The sequence below is a fragment of the Lemur catta genome, chromosome 3 (assembly GCF_020740605.2).
Source record: "Lemur catta isolate mLemCat1 chromosome 3, mLemCat1.pri, whole genome shotgun sequence".
In the NCBI taxonomy this organism is placed as follows: domain Eukaryota; kingdom Metazoa; phylum Chordata; class Mammalia; order Primates; family Lemuridae; genus Lemur; species Lemur catta.
The window spans coordinates 52229420-52251689 of NC_059130.1; the positions used below are offsets into that span (position 1 = coordinate 52229420).

Genomic DNA, 22270 nt, shown 5'->3' on the forward strand with positions numbered 1-22270 from the left:
TTTCTCCTAGTGCTTTGGCCTCCTAGGAGTGAATGGTGCTGGCAAAACAACCACGTTCAAGATGCTCACCGGGGACACCACAGTGACCTCAGGGGATGCCACTGTAGTAGGCAAGAGGTGAGTGCCCTGCCCCTCCTGTCTCAGGGTGTCTCTCACAGGTCCTGGGCCATGTCCCTGTCCTAGCACAGGGAGGGTGGCCATCAGGCCCGATGCTGGGTGGCTCTGAGGCCCTGGAAGATCTGTGCAGGTGCAGAGGAGGGAGCCTGTTGGGGCCTCCCAAAGAGCATGGTCCAAAAAGTCCAAGACATACACCCCCTGGAAAATTGAATTGAATTGTGATTATTAAGAGATTCCTCTATTAGTGTGGATTCTTGGAAATTTCTGAGAAGCACTAAGTCAGTGGTTCTTAATCTCTCTGTGGTCATGAATTCCTTTAAGCATCTGATAAACACTTGCACCCTCTTCCTGTAAAAATACACGATTGCCTCCATTACCACCCTCCACACATTTTTGCAAAAAGTTTCAGGGAATTTACTGAGCCATGAAGCACATTTATGATCCTGCAGGAGCCCCTGGATCCCAGTTAAGAATGCCTGTGATGAAGCATCTTTTGTCTGGGCTGAGTTTCTAGGTGGGAGCTCATTCAAGGGCCCTTGGGGGGCCTTATTCTGCATTGACCATTTGTGAGCTGATGCTTGGCTTTACCAGACCAAGGAGCATAAAGGGAAAGCTGGCAGGTGCCCTTGGATTCTGGAGGGTGACTGCTGCTCTCTCTAATAAAGTGTGTTTGAACAGGCTGGTCCTGTACGGGACAGGACAGAGAGGATGAGCTCTCACTTGTTTGTCTCTTTCCTGGCTGCAGGAAAATCTTGAACAGCAAAGCTTACACATAGTAGATGTGCCCAGAGGAAGCCTCTGCCCTGCTTTCTAAATGGTGTCAGGTATTGCTGACATCTGGCAAGCATCTGCTTCACTGGGAGCCTTTTCCTACACCTGAAAGCCATCCCCAACATGGCCCAGTACCCAGTGGGCAGGGGGAGTCATGAGCACACTTCACTAGCTCAGACAAGATGAATTGGATTCCCCAGCCTCCCATGGCCATCTCTGTTGTGTTTACAGCCAAGGGACTGGCAGGGGTGGACCTCAGTCATGGCTGAGAATTATATCATCTGCAGTGGTAGCTTAGCCTGCAGGTGGCTTTTGTCATAGTGGGAAATTGCAGTGTCCTCTTTCTGTCCTATCCTATTGCATTCATCTTTTAAAAAAAAATTTCAATAGATTTGGAGGGTATGAGTGATTTTTGTTACATGGATGAATTGTATAATGCTGAAGTCAGGGCTTCTAGTGCATCTGTCACCAAAATAGTGTTCATTGTACCCAGTAGGTAGATTGTTATCTCTCACTCCCCTTCCTGCCCTCTTCCTTGTTTCCAATGCCCATTACACCACTTTATGACTGTATATATCCCTCATATAGCTCCCACTTATACGTAAGAACATGTGGTTTTTGTTTTTCCATTCCTGGGATACTTCACTTAGGATAATGGTCTCCTATTCCATCCAAGTTGCTGCAAAAGACATCATTTCATTCTTTTTTATGGCTCAGTAGTACTCTGTGGTATACATATACACCAGATTTTCTTTATCCACTCATCAATTGATGGGCACTTAGGTTGATTCCATATCTTTGCAATTGTGAATTATGCTGTGAAAAACATTAAGGTGCAAGTATCTTTTTTTTTTTTTTAAATAAAATGGCTTCTTTTCCTTTGGGGAGATACCCAGTGGTGGGATTGCTGGGTCAAGTGGTAGGTTTACTTTTAGTTCTTTGAGGAATCTCCTTACTATTTTCCATAGAGGTTGTACTAGTTTACATTTCCACCAGCAGTGTATAATTGTTCCCTTTTCACCACATCTGTGCCAACATCTGTTGTTTTTTGACTTTTTAATAATAGCCATTCTGACAGGGGTAAAGTGGTATCTCATTGTGGTTTTAATTTGCATTTCCCTGATGATTAATGATATGGAGCATATTTTCATATGTTGGCCATTTGTCTATCTTCTTTTGTCTGCTTTCTGTCTTTTGTCTACTTTTTGATGGGGTTATTTGGTTTTTCTTGATGATTTGTTTGAGTTCTTTGTAGATTCTGGATATTAGTCCTTTGTTGGCTGTATAGTTTACAGATAGTTGCTCCCATTCTTTAGGTTGTCTATTTGCTCTACTGATTATTTCCTTTGCTGTGCAGAAATTTTGAGTTTAATTAAGTCCCATTTATTTATTCTTGTTGTCACTGTATTTGCTACTGGGGTCTTGGTCATAAATTCTTTGCCTAGGCTGATGTCCAGAAGAGTTTTCCTATATTTTCTTCAAGAATTTTTATGATATTGGGTCTTGCATTGAAGTCTTTAATCAATCTTGTTAATTTATCTATGTGGTGAGAGATGGGGATCCAGTTTCATTCTTCGGCATGTGGCTATCCAATTTTTCCAGCACCATTTATTGAATGGTGCATCCTTTCCTCAGTGTATGTCTTTGTCTGCTTTGTCAAAAACCACTTGGTTGTAGCTATATGGCTTTATTTCTGAGTTGTCTATTCTGTTCCAAAGGTCTATGTGTCTACCTTTGTAGCAGTACCATACTGGTTTCATTATTATAGCCTTGTAGTATAATTTGAAGTTAGGTAATGTGATGCCTCCAGATTTGTTCTTTTTGCTTAGGATTGCTTTGGCTATTCAGGCTCTTTTTTGGTTCCATATGAAGTTTAGGATTGTCTTTTCTAGATCTGTGAAAAATGACATTGGTATTTTGGTGGGAATTACATTGAATCTGTAAATCACTTTGAGCAGTATGGACATTTTAACAATGTTGATTCTTCCCATTTGTGAGCACAGGATGTTTTTCCATTTGTTTGTGTCATCTGTGATTTCTTTCATCAGCATTTTATAATTCTGCTTATAGAGACCTTTCACTTCCTTGGTTAATTATATTCCTAGGTATTTTATTTTCTTTGAAGCTATTATAAATGGTATTGAGTTCTTGATTTGACTTTCAACTTGACTGTTATTAGTATATAAAAATGCTACTGATTTGTGTACATTAATTTTGTAACCTGAGACTTTACTGAATTTATCAATTCTAGGAGTCTTTTGGTGGAGTCTTTAGGGTTTTCTAGATATAAGATCATATGGTCAGCAAACAGGGATAGTTTGACCTCCTCTTTCCCAGATTTGTATCCCCTTTATTTCTTTTGCCTGATTGCCCTGCCTAGAACTTCCAGTATTATGTTGAATAGAAGTGGTGAAAGTGGGCATCTTTGTCTTGTTCTAGTTCTTAAGGGGAATGCTTTCAACTTTTCCCCATTCAGTATGTTGTTGCTTGTGGCTTTCTCATATATGGATTTTATTTATTTTGAGGTATGTTCCTTCTTTGCCTCATTTGTTGAGGGTTTTTATCATGAAGGGGTGCTGAATTTTATTGAATGCTTTTTCTGCATCTATTGAGGTGATTATATGGGTTTTGTTTTCAATTCTGTTTATGTGGTGAATCACATTTATGAATTTGCTTATGTTGAAATATCCTTTCATCCATGGGATGAAACCTACTTGATCATGGTGAATTATCTTTTTGATGTCCCATCGGATTTGATTTGCTAGTATTTTGTTGAGGATTTTTGCATCTATGTTTGTAAGGGATATTGGTGTATAGGTTTCTTTCTTTGTTGTGTCCTTTCCTGGCTTTGATATCAGGGTGATACGGGCTTCATAGAATGAGTTAGGAAGTATTCCTTCCTTCTCTATGTTATGGAACAGTTTCAGTAGGATAGGTGCCAGTTCTTTGTAGGACTGGTAGAATTCAGCTGTGAATCCATCTGGTCCTGGGTTTTTTTATGTTGGAAGATTTTTTGTTACTGTATCAATCATTATTGGTCTGTTCAGGATTTCTATTTCTTCTCAATTCAAGCTTGGGAGGTGTGTGTTTCCAAAAATTTATTCATTTACTATAGATTCTTCTAGTTTGTTTTCATAGGGGTTTCCTTGTAGTCTCAGATGATATCTTATATTTCTGTGGTATCAATTGTACTATCTCCTTTCTCCTTTCTGATTGAGCTTATATGAATTCTTTCTCTTCTATTTCTGGTTAATCTAGTGGTCTGTTGATTTTGTTTATCTTTTCAAAGAACAGACTTTTTATTTAATTTATTCTTTTTATTTATTTATTTGTTTCCATTTTGTTTAGTTCTGCTCTGATTTTTGTTGTTTCTTTTCTTCTGCTAGCTTTGAGTTTGGTTTGTGCTTCTTTTTCTAGTTCCTTGAGGTGTAATGTTAGGTTGTTAATTTGTGATCTTTCTGTCTTTTTGATGCAGGCATGTAGTGCTATGAAATTCCCTCTTAGCACTGCTTTTACTGTATTCCAAAGATTTTGGAGGGTTGTGTCACCTTCATCATTCAATACAAAAAATTTTTTTATTTCTATATTGATTTCATCATTGACCCAAGGATCATTCAGTCATAGATTGTTTAATTTCCATGAATTTGCATAGATTTGAGAGTTCCTCTTGGGATTGATTTCTAGTTTTATTCTACTGTGGTCTCAGAAGATACATGATATGATTATGATTTTTCTAAATTTGTTGAGACTTGTTTTGTGGCTAACATATGATCTGTCTTGGAAAATGTCCCATATGCTGATTAGAAGAATGTATATTCCACTGTTTGGGGGTAGAATGTTTGTAAATGTGTATTAGGTCCATTAGTTCTAGTGTCTTACTGAAGTCCAGTGCTTCTTTGTTGATTTTATGCCTTGATTATCTGTCTAATTTTGTTAGTGGAGTCTTGAAGTCCCTGGCTATTAAGATGTTGCTGTGTATTTCTTTCCTTAGATCTAGTAGACCTTGTTTTATGAATCTAAGAGCTCCTGTATTAGGCACATATATATTTAGGATTATTGTATCTTCTTGTTGAACTTTTCCCTTTATCATTATATAATGAGCATCTTTGTCTTTTTTACCATTGCTGATTTAAAGTCTATTTTTATCTGATATGAAAATAGCTACTGCTGCTCACTTTTGGTTCCCATTTGTGTGGAATATTTTTTTCCACCCCTTTACTTTGAGTTTATGAGAATATTTGTGAGTTAAATGGGTTTCTTGGAGACACTAGATAGTTGGGTTGTGTTTTTTAATTCATTCAGCCAATTTGTATCTTTTCAGTGGGACATTAAGACCATTTACATTCAATGTTAGTAATGATATGTGAGATACTATTCTGGTCATCATATTGATTGTTACCTAGTTGCTTTGTTTTCTCCCTTATGTTACTGTTTTATAAGAGCTGTGAGTTTTAACTTTTGGGAGTTTTTACACTGGTGGGTATCAATTGTTTTGTTGCACATATAGAGTACTTTTAAGCATTTCCTGTAGGACGAGTCTAATGGTGACAAATTCCTTTAGTGTTTGCTTGTCTAAGAAAGACTTTATTTCTCCTTCATTTATGAAACTTAGTTTTGCAGGATACAAAATTCTTGGCTGGCAGTTATTCTGTTTAAGAAGACTAATAATGGGACTCCAGTCCCTTCTGGTTTATAAGGTTTCTGCTAAGAAGTCTGCCTTTAGTCTTATGGGTTTTCCTTTGTACATTACTTGATGCTTTTGTTGTACAGTTTGTAGGATTTTCTCCTTCACTTTGACTTTGGCCAGATTGATGACTATGTACCTTGATGATGTCCTATTTGCCTTGAATCTTCCAGTTGTCCAATGTTGTATCTGGATGTCTAAATCTCTAGCAATAACAAGAAAGTTTTCCTCTATTATTCCCTCAAGTAGGTTTTCCATGCTTTTTGTGTTTTCTTCTCCCTCAGGGATACCCATGATTCTTATATTTGTTCATTGTACATAATCCCATATTTCCAGAGAGATTTTTCATTCCTGATTCTTTTTCTTAGATTTTTGGCTGACTGGGTTCATTCAAAAGCTTGTCTTCAAGCTCTGAAATTCTTTCTTCTGCTTAGTCTAGTCTGTTGTTAAAACTTTCCACTGTATTTGGAAATTCCCTAAATAACTCTTTCATTTCCAGAAGTTCACTTATATTTTTTTTAGATTATCTATCTCTTTTATGAATTTTTCATTCATGTCTTGAATTATTTTTTTGGTTTCCTTGTTTTGGTTTTCAACTTTTTCATCAATCCTATCAATCTTACTTGTGATCCATACTCTGAATTCCATATCTGACATTTCAACAATTTCCTTTTGGTCAGAGTCCATTGCTGGAGAGCTAGTGTGATCCTTTAGGGATGTCAAAACAGCCTGTTTTCTCATGTTGACAGAGTTCTTATGCTGGTTCCTTCTCATGTGGAACCCCTTTTCTCAGCTCAAAACAAATAGTTTTGCTGTACACTCATTATCCTCTGCTGGTAACTCTGTTGCTCAGTGAAGAGAGGGAGAAGTCCTTAGATGGCATGCTTCAGTCCTATTCCAGAAGATTGACCAGGCAGGAGATGGGCAGATGCACTGTGAGCCTGTAACATTGATGCTCTCCTGCATCTCCCCATTCCCCTGTGGTTGTCACAGTACAAGCAGGTGCTGGGGGATATTTGTGTGGAGAGGTGGCTGGTCACCAGGCTGCTGCTGAAACCTCGGGTTGGGGCAGGGCGGGCCCCCCTCTGTGGAGGCAGGTGGCCATGGGGGTTTGTTCTGCCTGCGTCCCCGGCAGCAGCAGCAGTGGTGGCTAGGTGGGGTTACCTAGGAAATGGCCATACTAGGGCTGTGGGCAATCACTCTGCCCAGGCCAGCAGGCAGGGGCACATGAGGATGCAGAGTGGGCAGGTAGCATGTGGCAGGCAGGCATGTGCAACGGGCACATGGCAGCATGGGTGTTCACTCCTCCCAGGTCCATCAGTGGCGGCACTATCCAGGTGGTGCGGTGCCTGCATTACCCAGATGGCAACAGCTCCAGGGGCTGTGGGCACATGCTCTACCTGGGTCCCATGGCAGCTGTGGCTGAGTGGGGCTACCTAGGCAGCAGCAGCAGGTGCTGTCTGTGGGTGCTTGCTCTGCCTGGGTCCCCCAGTGGTGGCAGGGGCACATAGCATGTGAGAGCACACGGCTTCTGCGCTCCCTCCGCAACCCAGCAGGGGTGATGGGGAGGTGGCAGCAATGGATCTGACCCCCAAGTAGATGCAGCACTCTGGGGCTGGAAGCTCAGAATGGCGCCAGCTATAATGCTCAGAGTTCAGAAGCTATCAGGACCCCACTCTGCCTTCTCTCTGGAGCAATGCCACTGCACAATCTCCAGTCAGCCCGCAATATCAATCTGGAAGCCTGTTGTAGTGGAAGGTCCCTCCCATTGCTACGATTGCAATGTCAGCAGGGGAAGTACGGAGCCCCTAGGGTTCTCTCCTCTGTCTCTTCCCCATGTGCAGGCGCCTTCCCCAGGTACCTCTGATCCTGCCAGGTGGGTCACCCCACTTCCCTCCCTTGCTTTGGTGACTCTCATCACCTATCTGTTGATTCTCAGTGCTCTCTCTGATGGTCGCTCTGAAGGTTAATGAACATCTGCTGGCCATTTTGAGTCCTCTCCTTGAGAGCAGCATATGCAGGCTGCTTCTGGTCCACCACCTTGGACCCTATGTCGCATCCATCCTGTATTCATAGACCCTAAGCTATAAGAGGAGGAGGATGAGATGTCTATGTACAGTTTATTTTTTCATCAAAGCAATGTATTTTCTAGTGGGGGAGAATATATTAGTCAAAGGGAGTTGATAAAACCCAATTTACTTTATCTCTGCTTCCTGCTGGCCTCTTGCTGTGGGTGATTATCTGATTGGTTTCTTTTCTCTCTCTCTTTTTTTTTCCTAGGCTGGAGTGCAGTGGCAGTATCATAGCTCACTACAGCCTCAAATTCTTGGGCTCAAGCAATCCTCCTTCCTCAGCCTCCCAAGTATCTGAGACTAGAGGCATGCACCACCATGCCCAGCTAAATTTTTCTTATTTTTTGTAGAGATAGGGGTCTCGCTATGTTGCCCAGGCTGGTCTTGAACTCCTGGCCTCAAGTGATCCACTTACCTGAGCCTCCTAAAGTGCTGGGAGTACAGGCATGAGCCATGCCACCCCGCATGGTTCCTCTTTCATTGAATATATTTTTGCCAATAAATACATATGGAGAAGTTTATTTCCATTGGGATGCATCCATCTTTTCTAACTCCTTCCCAAATATCTGAAAAGAATTAAAAACTGTTAATCATTTTCTTAAATTTGATCTTCCTTTTGTTTTTAAACTCACATGTGAGGTGATCCAATCTAAAACCAAAGCTAACTTTTGGGTAACTAATATTCAGTGAATCTTAGATGTAGAAACTTGGATGGATCTGACTAGATTTAAAGCTCAGAACTCTTGAGGTTCTTCACTTTCTAACCAAAGGGCCCCTGCTTTGAATCACAAATGTGCACATTTCAGAAGCAAAATAGGAAGATAGAAGAGGTAGCTTCCTCATCCCATTGGCAGAAGCTTCTCTAGCCCCAGCTCTCTGGTCACTCCCTCTATGAAGGAAATTCACTAATTGCTTTTTCTTTCTTTCGTTTTTTTTTTTTTTTTTATTTCAGCTCATCATGGGGGTACATAAGTTCAGGTCATATACATTGTCCTTGTCCTGCCCATCCCCCCGAGTCAGTAATTGCTTTTTCTTTTTGCAGTATTTTAACCAACATTTCTGAGGTTCATCAAAGTATGGGCTACTGTCCTCAGTTTGATGCAATCGATGACCTGCTCACGGGGCGAGAACATCTTTATCTATATGCCCGGCTTCGAGGAGTACCAGCAGAAGAAATCGAGAGGGTAAAAAATAGTTTGTTGTGACTGCGTAGGAGTTTGATAAATCATAGGCGTGTTTCATGAGAATACATTCACTTAGAGATGGGAAACTGAAGCATGCTTCCCATTCATTCATCCCAGCAAACCAGAACTTTAACAATGAACAAAACAGACAAAAGAATGCCCTCACAGCTAACAAAATGATGTATATATTTACCCTTAGACCCAGCAATCACACTTCTAGGAATTTACCCTGAAGATACACCTCCCACAGTACAAAATTATCCATTGCATTTGTATTTAATTATTACAAAATACTAGAAATTATCTACATGTTCAGACATCATAGATCGGTTGAATAATTTATAATACATGCACACAATAAAGATATATGCAACTGTAAAAAAAGAAGGAAGATCTCTGTGAACTGATATGGAGTTATTTCCTATAAATACTTTTAAATGAAAAATCAAAGTGCAAAAGAGAACATACAACATGCGGCTTTTTATGTAAGCAAGTAGAATAAATAAGAAAGCAAATGTATGTCTGCTTACCTTTGCAAATAGAACACAGGGAGGATAAATCAGAAAATAATGCATTTGGTGATCAACAAGAGGGAATTTTGATGAAAGGAAAATGGGAGTAACACTTCTGAGGATATCTTTTGCATAATTTTGACTTTTGGAGGCATGTTAATGTTCCACATATTCAAAAAATAAAAACAAAAGCAATAAAAATGGGAAGGGGCAAAAATAGGAAAAAAAAAAAAAAAAGAAAACCTAACACTGAAAGCAACCTGAAACAAGTTAACCAAATGTTATTTTAAATAAATATCTTATACAAAAGGAGGGGAAGAACTAATACAAATAACTGGTGAATACTATGTTTAACCACATATCCTCAGTCTTGAGCAGAGTGGAGTTAGGGGAAAGAACTACAAATGATTTCTGAGCTCTTTATTTGTTTTTATAGTGGTATGGGCAAAGCAATTCTGAGCAATTTTAGATATGTTATAGGATAAGTAAATGAATAAATGTGTTGATGTTATTGGGAGCCAGAGTTCTCACTGGGGAAGAAGGACTTACAAATACTGAAAGGGGAAAAGCAATCAAGAACCCTGGGGGAGTGGACTGGAATTAGAGATATTGCAGTGAATTCATGAAATATGTATAAACTTGTGTTTGTGTGTGCATGTAGATATGCTTATGAGTAATGCACATATGCACATGCATGTGTATGTGGGTACATATCTATGTGTATGTGTATATCTGTCTTCCGAAGGCCAAGAAGCAAAAATACCCCAGTAGCAATGAGCACACTTAGCACCCAGATTTTGCTCTTAATACTATTCCCCACTAAAAGGAATCATGATTCCTCATATAAATGACAAATTTCAGGGCTGGAACAGCACACATATAAAATGAACCTAGAATATCTTACACCGGAAAGTAAGAAAGTGCTTTAAAAAAAAAATGGGGATGTGTCATAAGAACATAAAAGTCATCTTTAAGGGGCTCCCAATATTCAAATATAGGACAATTTGAGCATCAAAATAACTAAATACCATAATAAGTTATAAAATATTGGGGGAAAAGTAAGAATTTGTAAGTCTACATTGTTAAATAGATAAATAAATGTTAATAGCAGAGAAGGGAAGGTACTTGCTTAGAGTCAAATGCTGAGAGTCAACTTTTTATTGCAGAGCAGTTTGGGAGCTGGAAAATCATTTCTCAATGAGCATAGTAAAGATTGGATTGCACAAGAATCATCAATGGATGCTAAATCTTGGGGAAATTTTTTATGAGAAGCAAGATATTTGTATGGTTTAAAAGTATCTCTGCACAGATGGCTTATTGGTTACAAGGGGGAAACATAATTTTACAATGGAGAAATTAGACAACACTTTCACTGGGTAATCACAATTAATGTCATGTATAAGGGACAGATGGATGTCTCATGCTCCCAGGTGATACCTAAGGAGGACACAATTTCATGTATGTAGTATCCTGACTGGAAATGTGTAACCTGAATCTTATCATGGGGAAACATCAGACAAGCTCCAAAGGAGGAATATTTCATTTAAAAAAAAAAAAGGAGAGACTGTATTCTTCAAAAATATCAAAGTCATAAAAGATAAAGAGCTGTGGAAATATTCCTGATCACAGGAGGCTAAATAGAGATAATGACTGAACAATACACACTAGACTGCATCTTGTGCAGAAGAGGAAAAAATGATATGAAGGATATTATTGAGCCAATCGACAAAACAGAACTATGAATGATAGATTAAAGTATCATAACAACGTTAAATTTATTGACATTGATCACTGTACTGTGCCTATGTAAGAGAATATCCCTATTCTTAGGAAATACGCACTAATGAGTTTAGGAGTAGGGGGTCGTGATGTATCACATAACCTCAGATGGGTCAGAAAAAAATCATGTATGTGTGCTTGTGTTTGTGTGTGTGAGAGACAGAGGGAAAGAGAAGGGTTTATGAGTGTTCTATCTACTATTCTTATTCTTAGCTGTTTTTGTAAGCTTGAAACTATTTCCAAATAAAAAGTTTAAAATGGAGCTTACATTCTAGTAGGAGGGATAGACAATATGTAGATAAGTAAGTAAATATCCAGTACATTAGAGAGTGAAAAGTCCTTAGGGGAGAAATGAAGCAGGAAAGAATTGTTGGGGTGGGGTTTGCAGCTTTAGGTAGGGTGGTCCAGGGAAAGCCTCACAGAGGAGATGACGTCTGAGTGAAGACCTAGAGGTGAGAGAGCGCCTTGTGGCTATCTAGGGGAAGGACATTGCACGCAGAGGGCATAACGAGTACAGAATGCAGAAGTGTGGTGGGCTTGTCTCCAGGGACTTCCCAGTTCTCCTGTGCGTGCGTGTGCACACACCCTGGTTACTCTCTATCATACTTCTCTGTTGAGTGCCCCCAAAGCACTTTACAATCTGTCATTATTCTGTTTATTTTGTTTGTATTCCCCCACCGCCTGTGAGTACCGCAGCAATGGCTATGTTCACCATTGTTCTCCAGTACCTAGTCCATAGTAGGTGCTCATTAAGTATGTACTAGATGCACAAGACTTCAGGTGTGATCCTGTCAAGGGTTGGAATCAACGGTCTGGGACTTACTGTATTCTCAAACAGAGCCTTCCTCTTCCACACCTAGCCACGGTCCAGGACACTGAGTGAGACATGCTGTCTTGCTCTTTGTAAAGCTTAAGGCCATTTCCCAGGGGGCTGCACCCAGTGCTGCAGAGTGGAAGGGATCCAAGCCACAGAGTGGAAAGGGACTCCCGTCTGGCCCCTGAAGCGTGTGCTAGAGGACAGGAGCCAGCAGGTGGCCCTGTTCCAGCCCAGCTGGGTCTGTCTTCTGGAAGTGTGAGATCGGGGAACCCAAGGCTTGGAATTGGCAGAGGTTTAGGGTTTTTGCTTGTCTGTCTTCTCCAAAGGGGACTTCTTTCTCTTCCCTAGGTTGCAAACTGGAGTATTAAGAGCCTGGGCCTGTCTTTCTATGCGGACCGCCTGGCTGGCACATACAGTGGGGGCAATAAGCGGAAGCTCTCCACGGCCATCGCGCTCATCGGCTGCCCGCCGCTGGTGCTGCTGGTAACTGAGGGCGCAAACCACGCCGAGGGTTTAAACCACGGGCCAGGGCTAAACTCTTGGGTTGGGGGATAGGTTCCGGGTCAGCAGATTTAGAAAATGCAGCCGTTTGTTCTTTCTTGGCTGGACTGCTTCCCATATTGCTCATTTTGAGCAAATCATCCCAGTGTTTAGTCCCCACGTCGTGGGGAAACGAGTCATAGCCCAGTCTCACTGTGAGTTCCTGGGAAGTCTGTCGTGGGGCTACAGGCTCGAAACTGTGTGGAATGCTGGTGTCTGGTCAGAAATTACTGCTGCCTGGGGCCTGTGTGGGATCTGAAGGGGACAGGAGCACTGACCTGGATCAGGGGCTCATGTGATTGTCACCTGAGCCGGACCCAGCCTGAGGCCCACGGCCATGCAGTCTGAGGATTATGAGGCAGGTGCACAGGGTGTGGCTGGAACCAGAGACGTTACCCGAGCTATCTCCCTGCCTCCTTATAAACATATTTGTAGCTTTTTTCCTTTTTAAGAATAATTCTATCATCGCCTTAATCAACCTTAATCCACTCACATGCTGAAACAGGTGTAGAGGTGTACCTGGTGTTTCTTTTTTTGTTTGTTTGTTTGTTTGTTTTGAGACAAAGTCTCGCTCTGTTGCCCGGGCTGGAGTGAGTGCCATGGTGTCAGCCTAGCTCACAGCAACCTCAAACTCCTGGGCTTAAGCGATCCTACTGCCTCAGCCTCCCGAGTAGCTGGTACAACAGGCATGCGCCACCATGCCTGGCTAATTTTTTCTATATATACTTTTAGCTGTCCAGATAATTTATTTCTATTTTTAGTGGAGACGGGGTCTCGCTCAGGCTGGTCTCGAACTCCTGACCTCGAGCGATCCACCCGCTTCGGCTTCCCAGAGGGCTAGGATTACAGACGTGAGCCACCGCGCCCAGCCTGGTGTTTCTTTACTCGCGGTTCGCCTCCTGCCCCTGTGCCCGCAGCAGGGCACCCCCTGGCTTGCCGGGCTGGGGAGAGTCCGTGTGTCGCCCGTCAGCACGTTCTCCTCAGAGAACAGGGCTGCTGCGAGCGAGCAGCCCAGCGAGGAAGCGGTAACCAGGGGAGGCCGGCTCCAAGCCCACTCCCCACCCTCTCTCCCACCCACAGGATGAGCCCACCACAGGGATGGACCCCCAGGCACGCCGCCTGCTCTGGAACGTCATCGTGAGCATCATCCGAGAAGGGAGAGCCGTGGTCCTCACGTCCCACAGGCAGGAGATTCCCAGGGCCCGGGGGTGGGGGGGGAGTGGGGGGGCGTCCTCCCCACCTCACCTCCTCTGTCCTGCCCCACAGCATGGAAGAGTGCGAGGCACTGTGTACCCGGCTGGCCATCATGGTGAGGGGCACCTTCCGCTGTATGGGCACCATTCAGCACCTCAAGTACAAGTAAGCAGGTGGCGGGGGCGTGCCCTTTGTCACCTTCCATGGGGGCCAATGGGGGTGTCTCTGTTGACACTTGGGGGTCCTGCTGCCCCGTCACCACCCCAGCAGGGGCAGGTGGTGCCTGGGCCTCGTTCTCTAGCAGCAGACGGGGGAGGCTGTTGTGCTGATAAGAGCTCCTCTGGGTTGGCCTCACTGCCTGTGGTCGAAGGCTCTGGACGGGGGCTTCTGGTGGGGACAGATGCAGAGCCTGGCTGGGATGAGGGAGCACCACTGCCACTGCCTCCGTATCTCACCTCTCATCCCAACAGACCCATGGCCTATTTACTAAGAGTCCACGACCAGCATACGAATGATTAGGAGACCAAGCAGTTTGAGAACCAGCTTTCCTTTTTAGAATATTGTATGCATTTGGGTTTCAAAAATGACCACATTATACAACAAACCAACCATGCCAGTAATCTTGAGTAGGATTATCCTGTACCCATAAATCGTAAACTGTTGTAAATAACTCCTTATTATTAATAGTTTGTGTGCTAAAGATAACAGTTAAAATAAGATTATCGTAATACTGCCACGCTCCCTTGCATTCTGATATGCTTTATAACCTAGGAAAGAGCATAATGATATTAAATATTAGTAGTTATTACTCATTTATTTAACAAACAGCACTAGTCCTTGGAGAAATTGTTTGTGTCAGCAACTTCCAGTGTCTGGAGACATGGATGTTCCCCTATTCCTTTCCCTCCACCTCCTCAACGGCTCCGGATAGAAGTGGTGGGAGGGGAGTGCTCCCTGTGTGGAGGGGCCAGTTCCTGGAGCTGAAAGGCAAAAGGCTCTTGCTGTAGAGAACAACCCTAGACCGTGGAGGGAGCTTTGAAGTAAGCTATGACCGACATGGGATACCCTGATGTCACTGTGTACAGATGCCAGCTGGCCGTGCACTCTCTGGTGGGCCACCCTTCACCCACGAAAGGGTGACCAAAAGACCTGGTGAGGGCAGGAGGGAAGCACCAATGGCCCTGGCCCAGGCCGCTCCATTTGCTTCTGGAAGCTCCCTCAGGGAGGTGCTGCCTTCCCCAGCCTTTGCTCCCACCTGGCCAGCCTCAGGGAGGGCCAGGCAGCTTTGCTACCCCTTAGCACGCACTGGCCCACACGTCTTTATGGGCGGGACTGGGATGCCCCCACTGGCTCCAACCACCTTTGACTTCAGCAGGTACATCTGTCCTACTTCACTGCACAGATATTTTGACATCTAAAAGCTCGTATCAAAGGATTTCTCCAAGGACTAGTGTTTTTTTTTTTTTCTCCTAGTTTTAAATCTGCATACTAGGGAAATGGTATGGGCCTTTAATCCCCAATGTTTCTGATGAGTCTACGCCTCATTTTGGGATGGCCTTAGACCCAACCACTAGCAGAGGCCTGTACCACTCTGTGTGCCTCCCCTAGGTTTGGAGATGGCTATATTGTCACAATGAAAATCAAATCCCCGAAGGATGACTTGCTTCCCGACCTGAATCCCGTGGAGCAGTTCTTCCAGGGGAACTTCCCCGGCAGCGTGCAGCGGGAGAGGCACTACAACATGCTCCAGTTCCAGGTCTCCTCCTCCTCCCTGGCCAGGATCTTCCAGCTGCTCATCTCCCACAAGGACAGCCTGCTCATCGAGGAATACTCGGTCACACAGACCACGCTGGACCAGGCAAGTCAGCCCCGGGCACCAGGTGCACAGCGGGACTGAGCAGAGGCGGGTGGAACTGACACAGGAGGGAGGCACAACATTCCCAATTTTCAAAACATTCTTGCCCTCTGTCTATTAGGGTAAAACTTGACACATCAGAAATTGTTTTCTAACAATATTTTAGTCATCTGAAAACTTCACTGATTTTTTTTATCTCATCCTTCTCCATTATGCTATGACACGTTATCTCATTCTTGCTGGTTTGTGGTGGTGGCTTCTTTTTTTCTTTTCAAATCAACTTTATTGATGTGTAATTTACATATAATAAAACACACTTATTTTAAGTTTACAGTTCTGTGAGTTTTGATAAGCTTTTGTGATTTTTTGCAAATTTAATCACATTTTTATTGTAAAACATAGATAACATAAAATTGACCATTTCAACCATTTTTACGTGTACAGGTCAATGGCATTAAGGACATTCACATTGTTGTGCTATCATCACCGCTGTCCCCCACAGAACTCTTCCCATCTTGCCTCACTGAAACTCTCTGCCCATTAAACAATAACTCCCCACCCCCGCCCCTGGCAGCCACTACTCTGTTTTCTGTCTCTATGAATCTGACTCCTCTAGGTACCTCATATAAGTGGAATCATACAGTGTTTGTCCTTTTGTGACTGTCCTCAAGGGGCCATCCATGATATAACAGGTGCCAGAACTTACTTCCTTTTTAAGGCTGAATAATACTCCACTGAATGGATGTGCCACATTTTGTTTATCCATCCATTCATTCATTCACGGACATTTGGTTGTTTCTAGGTTTTGTGTTTTTTTTTTTAATTATTATTTGTTTTAAATAAGCATTGTTAAAGACAGTCGGTAAAGCAGCCGAAACAGGCAAGTCTCCAGTTCACCCTTGAGGAGCTGGCTCACCTGCACCTTCTTGTCAGCCGTAAGCAGGTGAAGGCACAGCAGGGGTCGTGGCCACACTGCACACTCCGTGACGGGCTGAAAAGAGATCAACTTCCTTTGTTTCTAGTTTCTGCTTTAGAGAATCAGAAGGACTCTGCTAGCGGAGAATCTGCCTTGCCTTGGTTACCCCGTCAGACACCCAAGTCCTTTGAGTCCTCCAGCAGTGACTCTCTGGGCTTACCTTGGAGGTCTAAGAAGCTAGCCCTGTCCAGAGCACTGGTGGCCTGGCTTTTGTGGGTGGGCCAGCCCTTCTGGGAAGGACACAGGCCACACCAGCAGGACTGTATGTTAACTGTGGAACATAGAGAGCAAAGTGGGTAGCTGGGTGTAGGTGCCCTTTTTCTGGAAACATCTACCTACTCTTCTTCTTCTCTCACTTCAGGTATTTGTGAACTTTGCTAAACAGCAGACTGAACTTTATGACGTCCCTCTGCACCCTCGAGCTGCGGGAGCCAGCCAACAACCCAAGGTACCCCTGCTGCTCTCACAGTCCACTGCTCGAGGCAGGTCCTCGCCTCAAGGCCCACCCGGGCCACGGCCCTGAGGTGCCCCAAGGCTCAGACTTGCCTCCCGCAGAAAGCGCCACCCATACTGGATCCCCACCAGGTCCTGTGCTGAAGGACTTTTCAGTCAGTAGGTGTGTGGGTTCCTGTCATAATCCGGAAACCACTGAGATGCTATAGAACTATGGTCCCCAACCCCCAGGCCACTGACTGGGCCGCCGAGCTCCATACCAACCCCACACTCCTGTCCATGGAAAAACTGTCTTCCATGAAACCAGCCCATGGTGCCAAAAAGGTTGGAGACCGCTGATACAGAAGACCATTTTTGAAAAGAACTTTCCCATGTTTTTTGCTTACAGCAAAGAAAACCCTTTAGGTTTTGAAAATAAGCAGGGAAGGTAGGAGAGAATATTAGAACATTTTTGGCTGTTGGGATTCTTGACATCTATGTGTGGTCATACATTGGAGTTTCAAAGGAAGGGAATTTCCTTTGAAAATGGCCACATTTGGTTAGATCAATGAATAGTGTCTGTTGTAGGAAGGGGGCTCTTTGTTCTTTATAAAAGTGTCAAAATGATGGAGGAAGAAGCAATAAAAGCTTTGTACCCTGGCCTATGGTAACTCTTGGGACAGGTGCTTCCAGGTTCCTACCTGGCATGGTGCCCCCCGTAAGGAGCACACTGACCCCAGAGAGAGAGCTAGAGAAAGTCCTGGAGGAGGTGCCAGCATCCGGTGCCTTGGCTTAAGCCCAAGACTGTAAAGGGCCGAATCAACTCAGCCACTCTCTCCTGACTTACCTGCAAAGTAAATCAAATCACAACATGTTTTCTGTAAGCAAAGATACGCAAAACCTTATTTCCCATAAAGTTCTCATTCCTCCCAACTGGTTTCTTGATTGCAAGAAAAACAAGTACAGCTAATGATTGAAACACTCCTTTCCAAGGCAGTTCCTGTGATGGGTTTTCCCAGTTCCTTGTGACCAGTAGAGACCTATGGCTATTTGGCAAGGTTGACTTTGTCCTCCCACCGCTTCTCCCTCACCCACCCACCAGAGGGTCCAGAAATGTCTAAGTAAAGCCTCCTGTCCAGAGATGGTTAGTTTTGCTAAGATTTTCTAGCCACTATTTCTCATTTGTAGATCTTGTGGTTGCTGTTGACACAAGTTGAAAATTATTCTTTGAAAGCCACTTGCAGTTATGAATCCCTTTTATAAGTCAGAATATATAACTGGATAGCAAAATTGTTTCCTAGGACTATCAGTGGTCTCCCCGCCCCCATTTGGCATGTTCCTTCTTAAAGGGCTAATTCCAGATCACCTCTGGCCAGGCCAGAACACCCGGAGTGCTGATCCTCTATGGTCTGCAGCAGTTATTAATAATTCCAAACGTTTCCCCCTTATTGGATGTAATCATTTTCTATTGTGTTTGTCACATTTTGGCTTACAAATATTAGAAAACCTGCTGCAACACATTTATTAAATTGGTATGTGTTTGTAATACATTTTTGATTCAAAACCTAACTCTGACTTTTTTTTTTTTTTTTTTTGGAGAGTCTCACTCTGTCACCCGGGCCAGAGTGCAGTGGTGTCATCATAGCTCACTGCAACCTCAAACTCCTGGGCTCAAGGGATCCTCCTGCCTCAGCCTCCCAGATGCTAGGGTTACAGGCATGCACCACCATGTCCGGCCTAACTCTGACTTTATGACATACTATCTTTACAAAAGTTTCCAAAAATCCTTCAATATAGCATTGTGTATAAATAAGTCTGTCATGAAACAAACAGTAATTTCATTCTTGTTTACATTATGCCACTTCAAAATAATTTTCCTTAAAATATCCTACAAATAAGAAAAAGATAGTTTCTCACAAGGAGTTCTAGAGGACATTTACAACTTGCTCCTGAACAAACATGAGGACTGAGTTTCAGGAAGTTCATTAGGCTGATGGTTTCACAGCTGCAGATTGTGAGCCAGGACCACACAGACATTTTGGTATCTAGAGATCAGTATGTCTGCTTATCAAAAACATTTTAAAACTCTTCAAAGGGCTCAGTCCTCAAAAACATCTTTTGGCACAAGGTCTTATGCAATCTCATAGTATGTTTTAGGAAAATAGGTGAGGGTCAAAGTTTTCATAGATGAGTAGGTGACAGATTAGTCACCTTAGAAACATCCTAAATGGGTTAATAATTGTGTGACACTTTCCACATAATTATTCAGGAACAACTCAGATTAATTTCTGATCCTTATTCTTACACATTGTTATAGAGATTCCCTATATAATCTGTATCTTTATCAATTAGTTTCAGATTTCAGAAGTACCCCCCACCCCCATGCGGTGATTGGAATCCTTGCACCACCTCAAAGCATGTTCTCAGCCCTAAGTACTATATTAGTCATCTTCTTAAGAGGATGTGTGGTTTTAAAACCAGATAATTGGTTAAACCACATTTTGCCCAGACTTGGCAGGCCTATGTCCAACTCCCTCCTTGCCCAGCCCCACACCCCCACAGCTGGGTATCGGTTCAGGAATTTTTCCTGCACTTTAACTGAATTCAGCATCTCTCCAGTGAAAAAAGTCACCTTGGTGTCCTCTTCTCAATGAGCGCGGACTCAGTGCCTGAGCTTTGGTCTGGAGCCTGCTATCCTGGACTCCAGCTCGAATCTTTCCCCATCCTCCCATTCCCTAGCAAATTTTCATGCTTACCAGGAGCCACCCCTCTAGGAAGGGAATTCTGCACCTCTGGGCTGGCCTGAATTAGGACTTCTTGGCTTTGAAGACATGGTAACTTTCTTGGGCTAAAGAACAAACCAAAAGACTCCATAGCTGCCTTAGGAAAGAGCACTGAGGGTGTAGCTTCTCTCTGAGATGTAAACATGTATGCACACGCCTACTGTCTTACACGTGTGAGTCTTTGTAACAAACCTCTGGACCTTAGAACCGGGGGCCTGAGTGATTTTCTGGTCTGACCATTTCGCAGATAAGGAACAAAGATGGCCCATACCCTTGGCGATCTCACAGAATCACAGTCCCCTTGGCTGAGCTTCCTCCAGAGGTTGATTGACAACTGTTTAACTTTTAAAATCTGATAGTCACACCATCTTTTCAGAAAACAAAGATGACAGGAGTCCATCTGCTCTCCTTCCACAGGCCTGATCTCCTTCCACCTGGCTCGTTCCCTACAGCTGGCATGGCCATCCAAACACGCTGGCCTCCGCAGTGACCCCACCACAGCAGGAAACAAACATGAGGAGCATACAGCAAGCTCAAAAGGAGGCTCTTTGGGACAGAAACAAAAACTAACATGCTCACCTGGAACACCTGGTGGTGAAACTGACCTAGCCAAATACCAAACCCTTTTCCTTCAGACCACAGAAGTAGAAATCCCAGGCCATCCCACTAGTAGCTTTGGCCTCAGTATCACTCACATTTCAAGTGGATCTGCTTCTCTCTCTCTCTGTCTCTGTCTCTCTCTCTCTCTCTGTCTCTGTGTGTGTGTGTGTGATTTTTGAGGAGAAATAAAATGCAAACAGATTCATCTCAAATTATCCTAATTCACTGATCTCCCTGGTGTGCACCACCTAGTATAGTTTCAGACATTCCTTGGGGAGCTGTGTAGCCCCTTGTCCTTGTCACACACTGCCGTGAGAGTTACCGACACAGGAATGCGAGTCATGCATGGCAGGATTCTGCAACACTGGTGTGGACTAGTCTTAACGTTCCATGTCAAGTCTTTATAGGGTTTAAAGAAAACACCCAACTGGTAATATGTGTAAACATCATCCATTGTCAGTTGGGGATTATTGAATCTACATTTCATGTCCGTTTGCCCAGATTATTTGAGTGCTTACCTCACAGGTGTAGTTAGGAGAGGGAACAGAGAGGCATGGGGAGGTGAGTGTTGGTCCTTAATTGGATACAAGACTCAACGTGTCTTTGTAACCATTTAAAGAAGTTAAGGCCTCATTCACACGATGCTCTGCCACTTCCACCATGCTGATGTGTACGTCTTCTGCAGTGGTATCAGAAGGGTGGCTCACAGGACATCCAGTTGTTTATACAAAAGCTCACCAACATTCAGAAAATAATTTTTCTTTTTTAGGTCAGACATAGTCTGAGGCAACACTTAAGGAGTCTGTATGTTGAGAAGGCAATTGGACTAAGTTGGTTTGAATCCCTCTCCTTTTTTCACATTGAAATGATGGGGGTGAGGGTACCGGGGTGGAGCAGTGTCAAGATGAGTTTTAAATTGATTTATTTGGTAGAGAAAACACACCAAAGCTGAAGAGAAAATGCCTTCTCATTATTAGTTGCTAAACTACACCTGAGAGTTCATGATGAGGTCCAAGATTGGAACTGAACACAACCAGTTTTTGTTCACTTAATTTGCTTGTAAATTAATTATACCAATTAGTACGATTTGTACCTAAGCAGTTTAAGGAATTTAAAAAAATCATTTATCTTGTAACTGGACTATCATTACTTCTAAAATTTCTCGTTGCAGGCCCGTGCAGCATTTAGATTTCACACCCTCCATTTCTCAAATTGGAGAACTGAGGCTTAAAGGTATTGAGGTCTGTTCCAAAGTTTCTAAGAACTTTTATCTTCCAAGATGAGGCACAACACACTCACTAAACTTTTTCCCACTAGTTGTTCACCAAGAAACATTTTGAATTGAACATGTTTCTAGGATTATCAGATAAAATTCAGGATCCCAGTTAAATTTGAATTTCTGATAAATATTTTAGCATAATTATGTCTCAAATATAAGTATGTTCCAAATATTGCATGGAATATACACAAAATATGTATATTTAACATATTGTATAAACAACAAAATGTATTTGTTTTGTACCTAAAATTCAAATTTTACTTGGCCTCTTGTATTTTTCCTTATTAATTCTGGCAACCCCAGTTACTCCTCTTTGAACAAATCCTATTATGACTTCAAGAATATTCTGTTGTAATTATTAATCTTCAATCTAAGAGAGTCTCTGAGACAAGTTATTTCACTTCCCTATCAGAAGGAAATTAAGAAAACTGACTTATATTCTCAAGAAAAAAAGGACAATTTAGAGCTAACACTTTAAGAAAAAGCTAGGGTTGGAAGCCATTGTTATATTTCCCTAAGATGGCTGAGGCAATAATTAGAGGTATTTCTCAGTAGACCCTAGAACTTATTTTATTATGTAAAAAAATGATGAAACCAAGAAGATTACAACATAGTTTCTTTCTTTTAAATCTTTATGGGCCTGGATTATAGCAGAACTTCTATCCAATCTACTGT

At 42.8% G+C, this 22270-nt stretch overlaps 1 protein-coding gene across 1 annotated transcript in view; it reads left to right on the forward strand.

Moving 5' to 3' along the window:
• ABCA4 (ATP binding cassette subfamily A member 4) overlaps positions 1-20490 on the forward strand; it is a 132594-nt gene extending 112104 nt beyond the window's left edge. Inside the window, exons 43-50 of the mRNA XM_045547502.1 lie at positions 11-117; positions 8687-8828; positions 12285-12419; positions 13557-13660; positions 13743-13835; positions 15279-15528; positions 16863-16949; positions 20134-20490. Coding sequence (XP_045403458.1) covers positions 11-117; positions 8687-8828; positions 12285-12419; positions 13557-13660; positions 13743-13835; positions 15279-15528; positions 16863-16949; positions 20134-20139 — 924 coding nt within the window. The 3' untranslated portion in view covers positions 20140-20490. The remainder of the gene's footprint in view (positions 1-10; positions 118-8686; positions 8829-12284; positions 12420-13556; positions 13661-13742; positions 13836-15278; positions 15529-16862; positions 16950-20133) is intronic.
• Positions 20491-22270: the final 1780 nt, after the last annotated feature.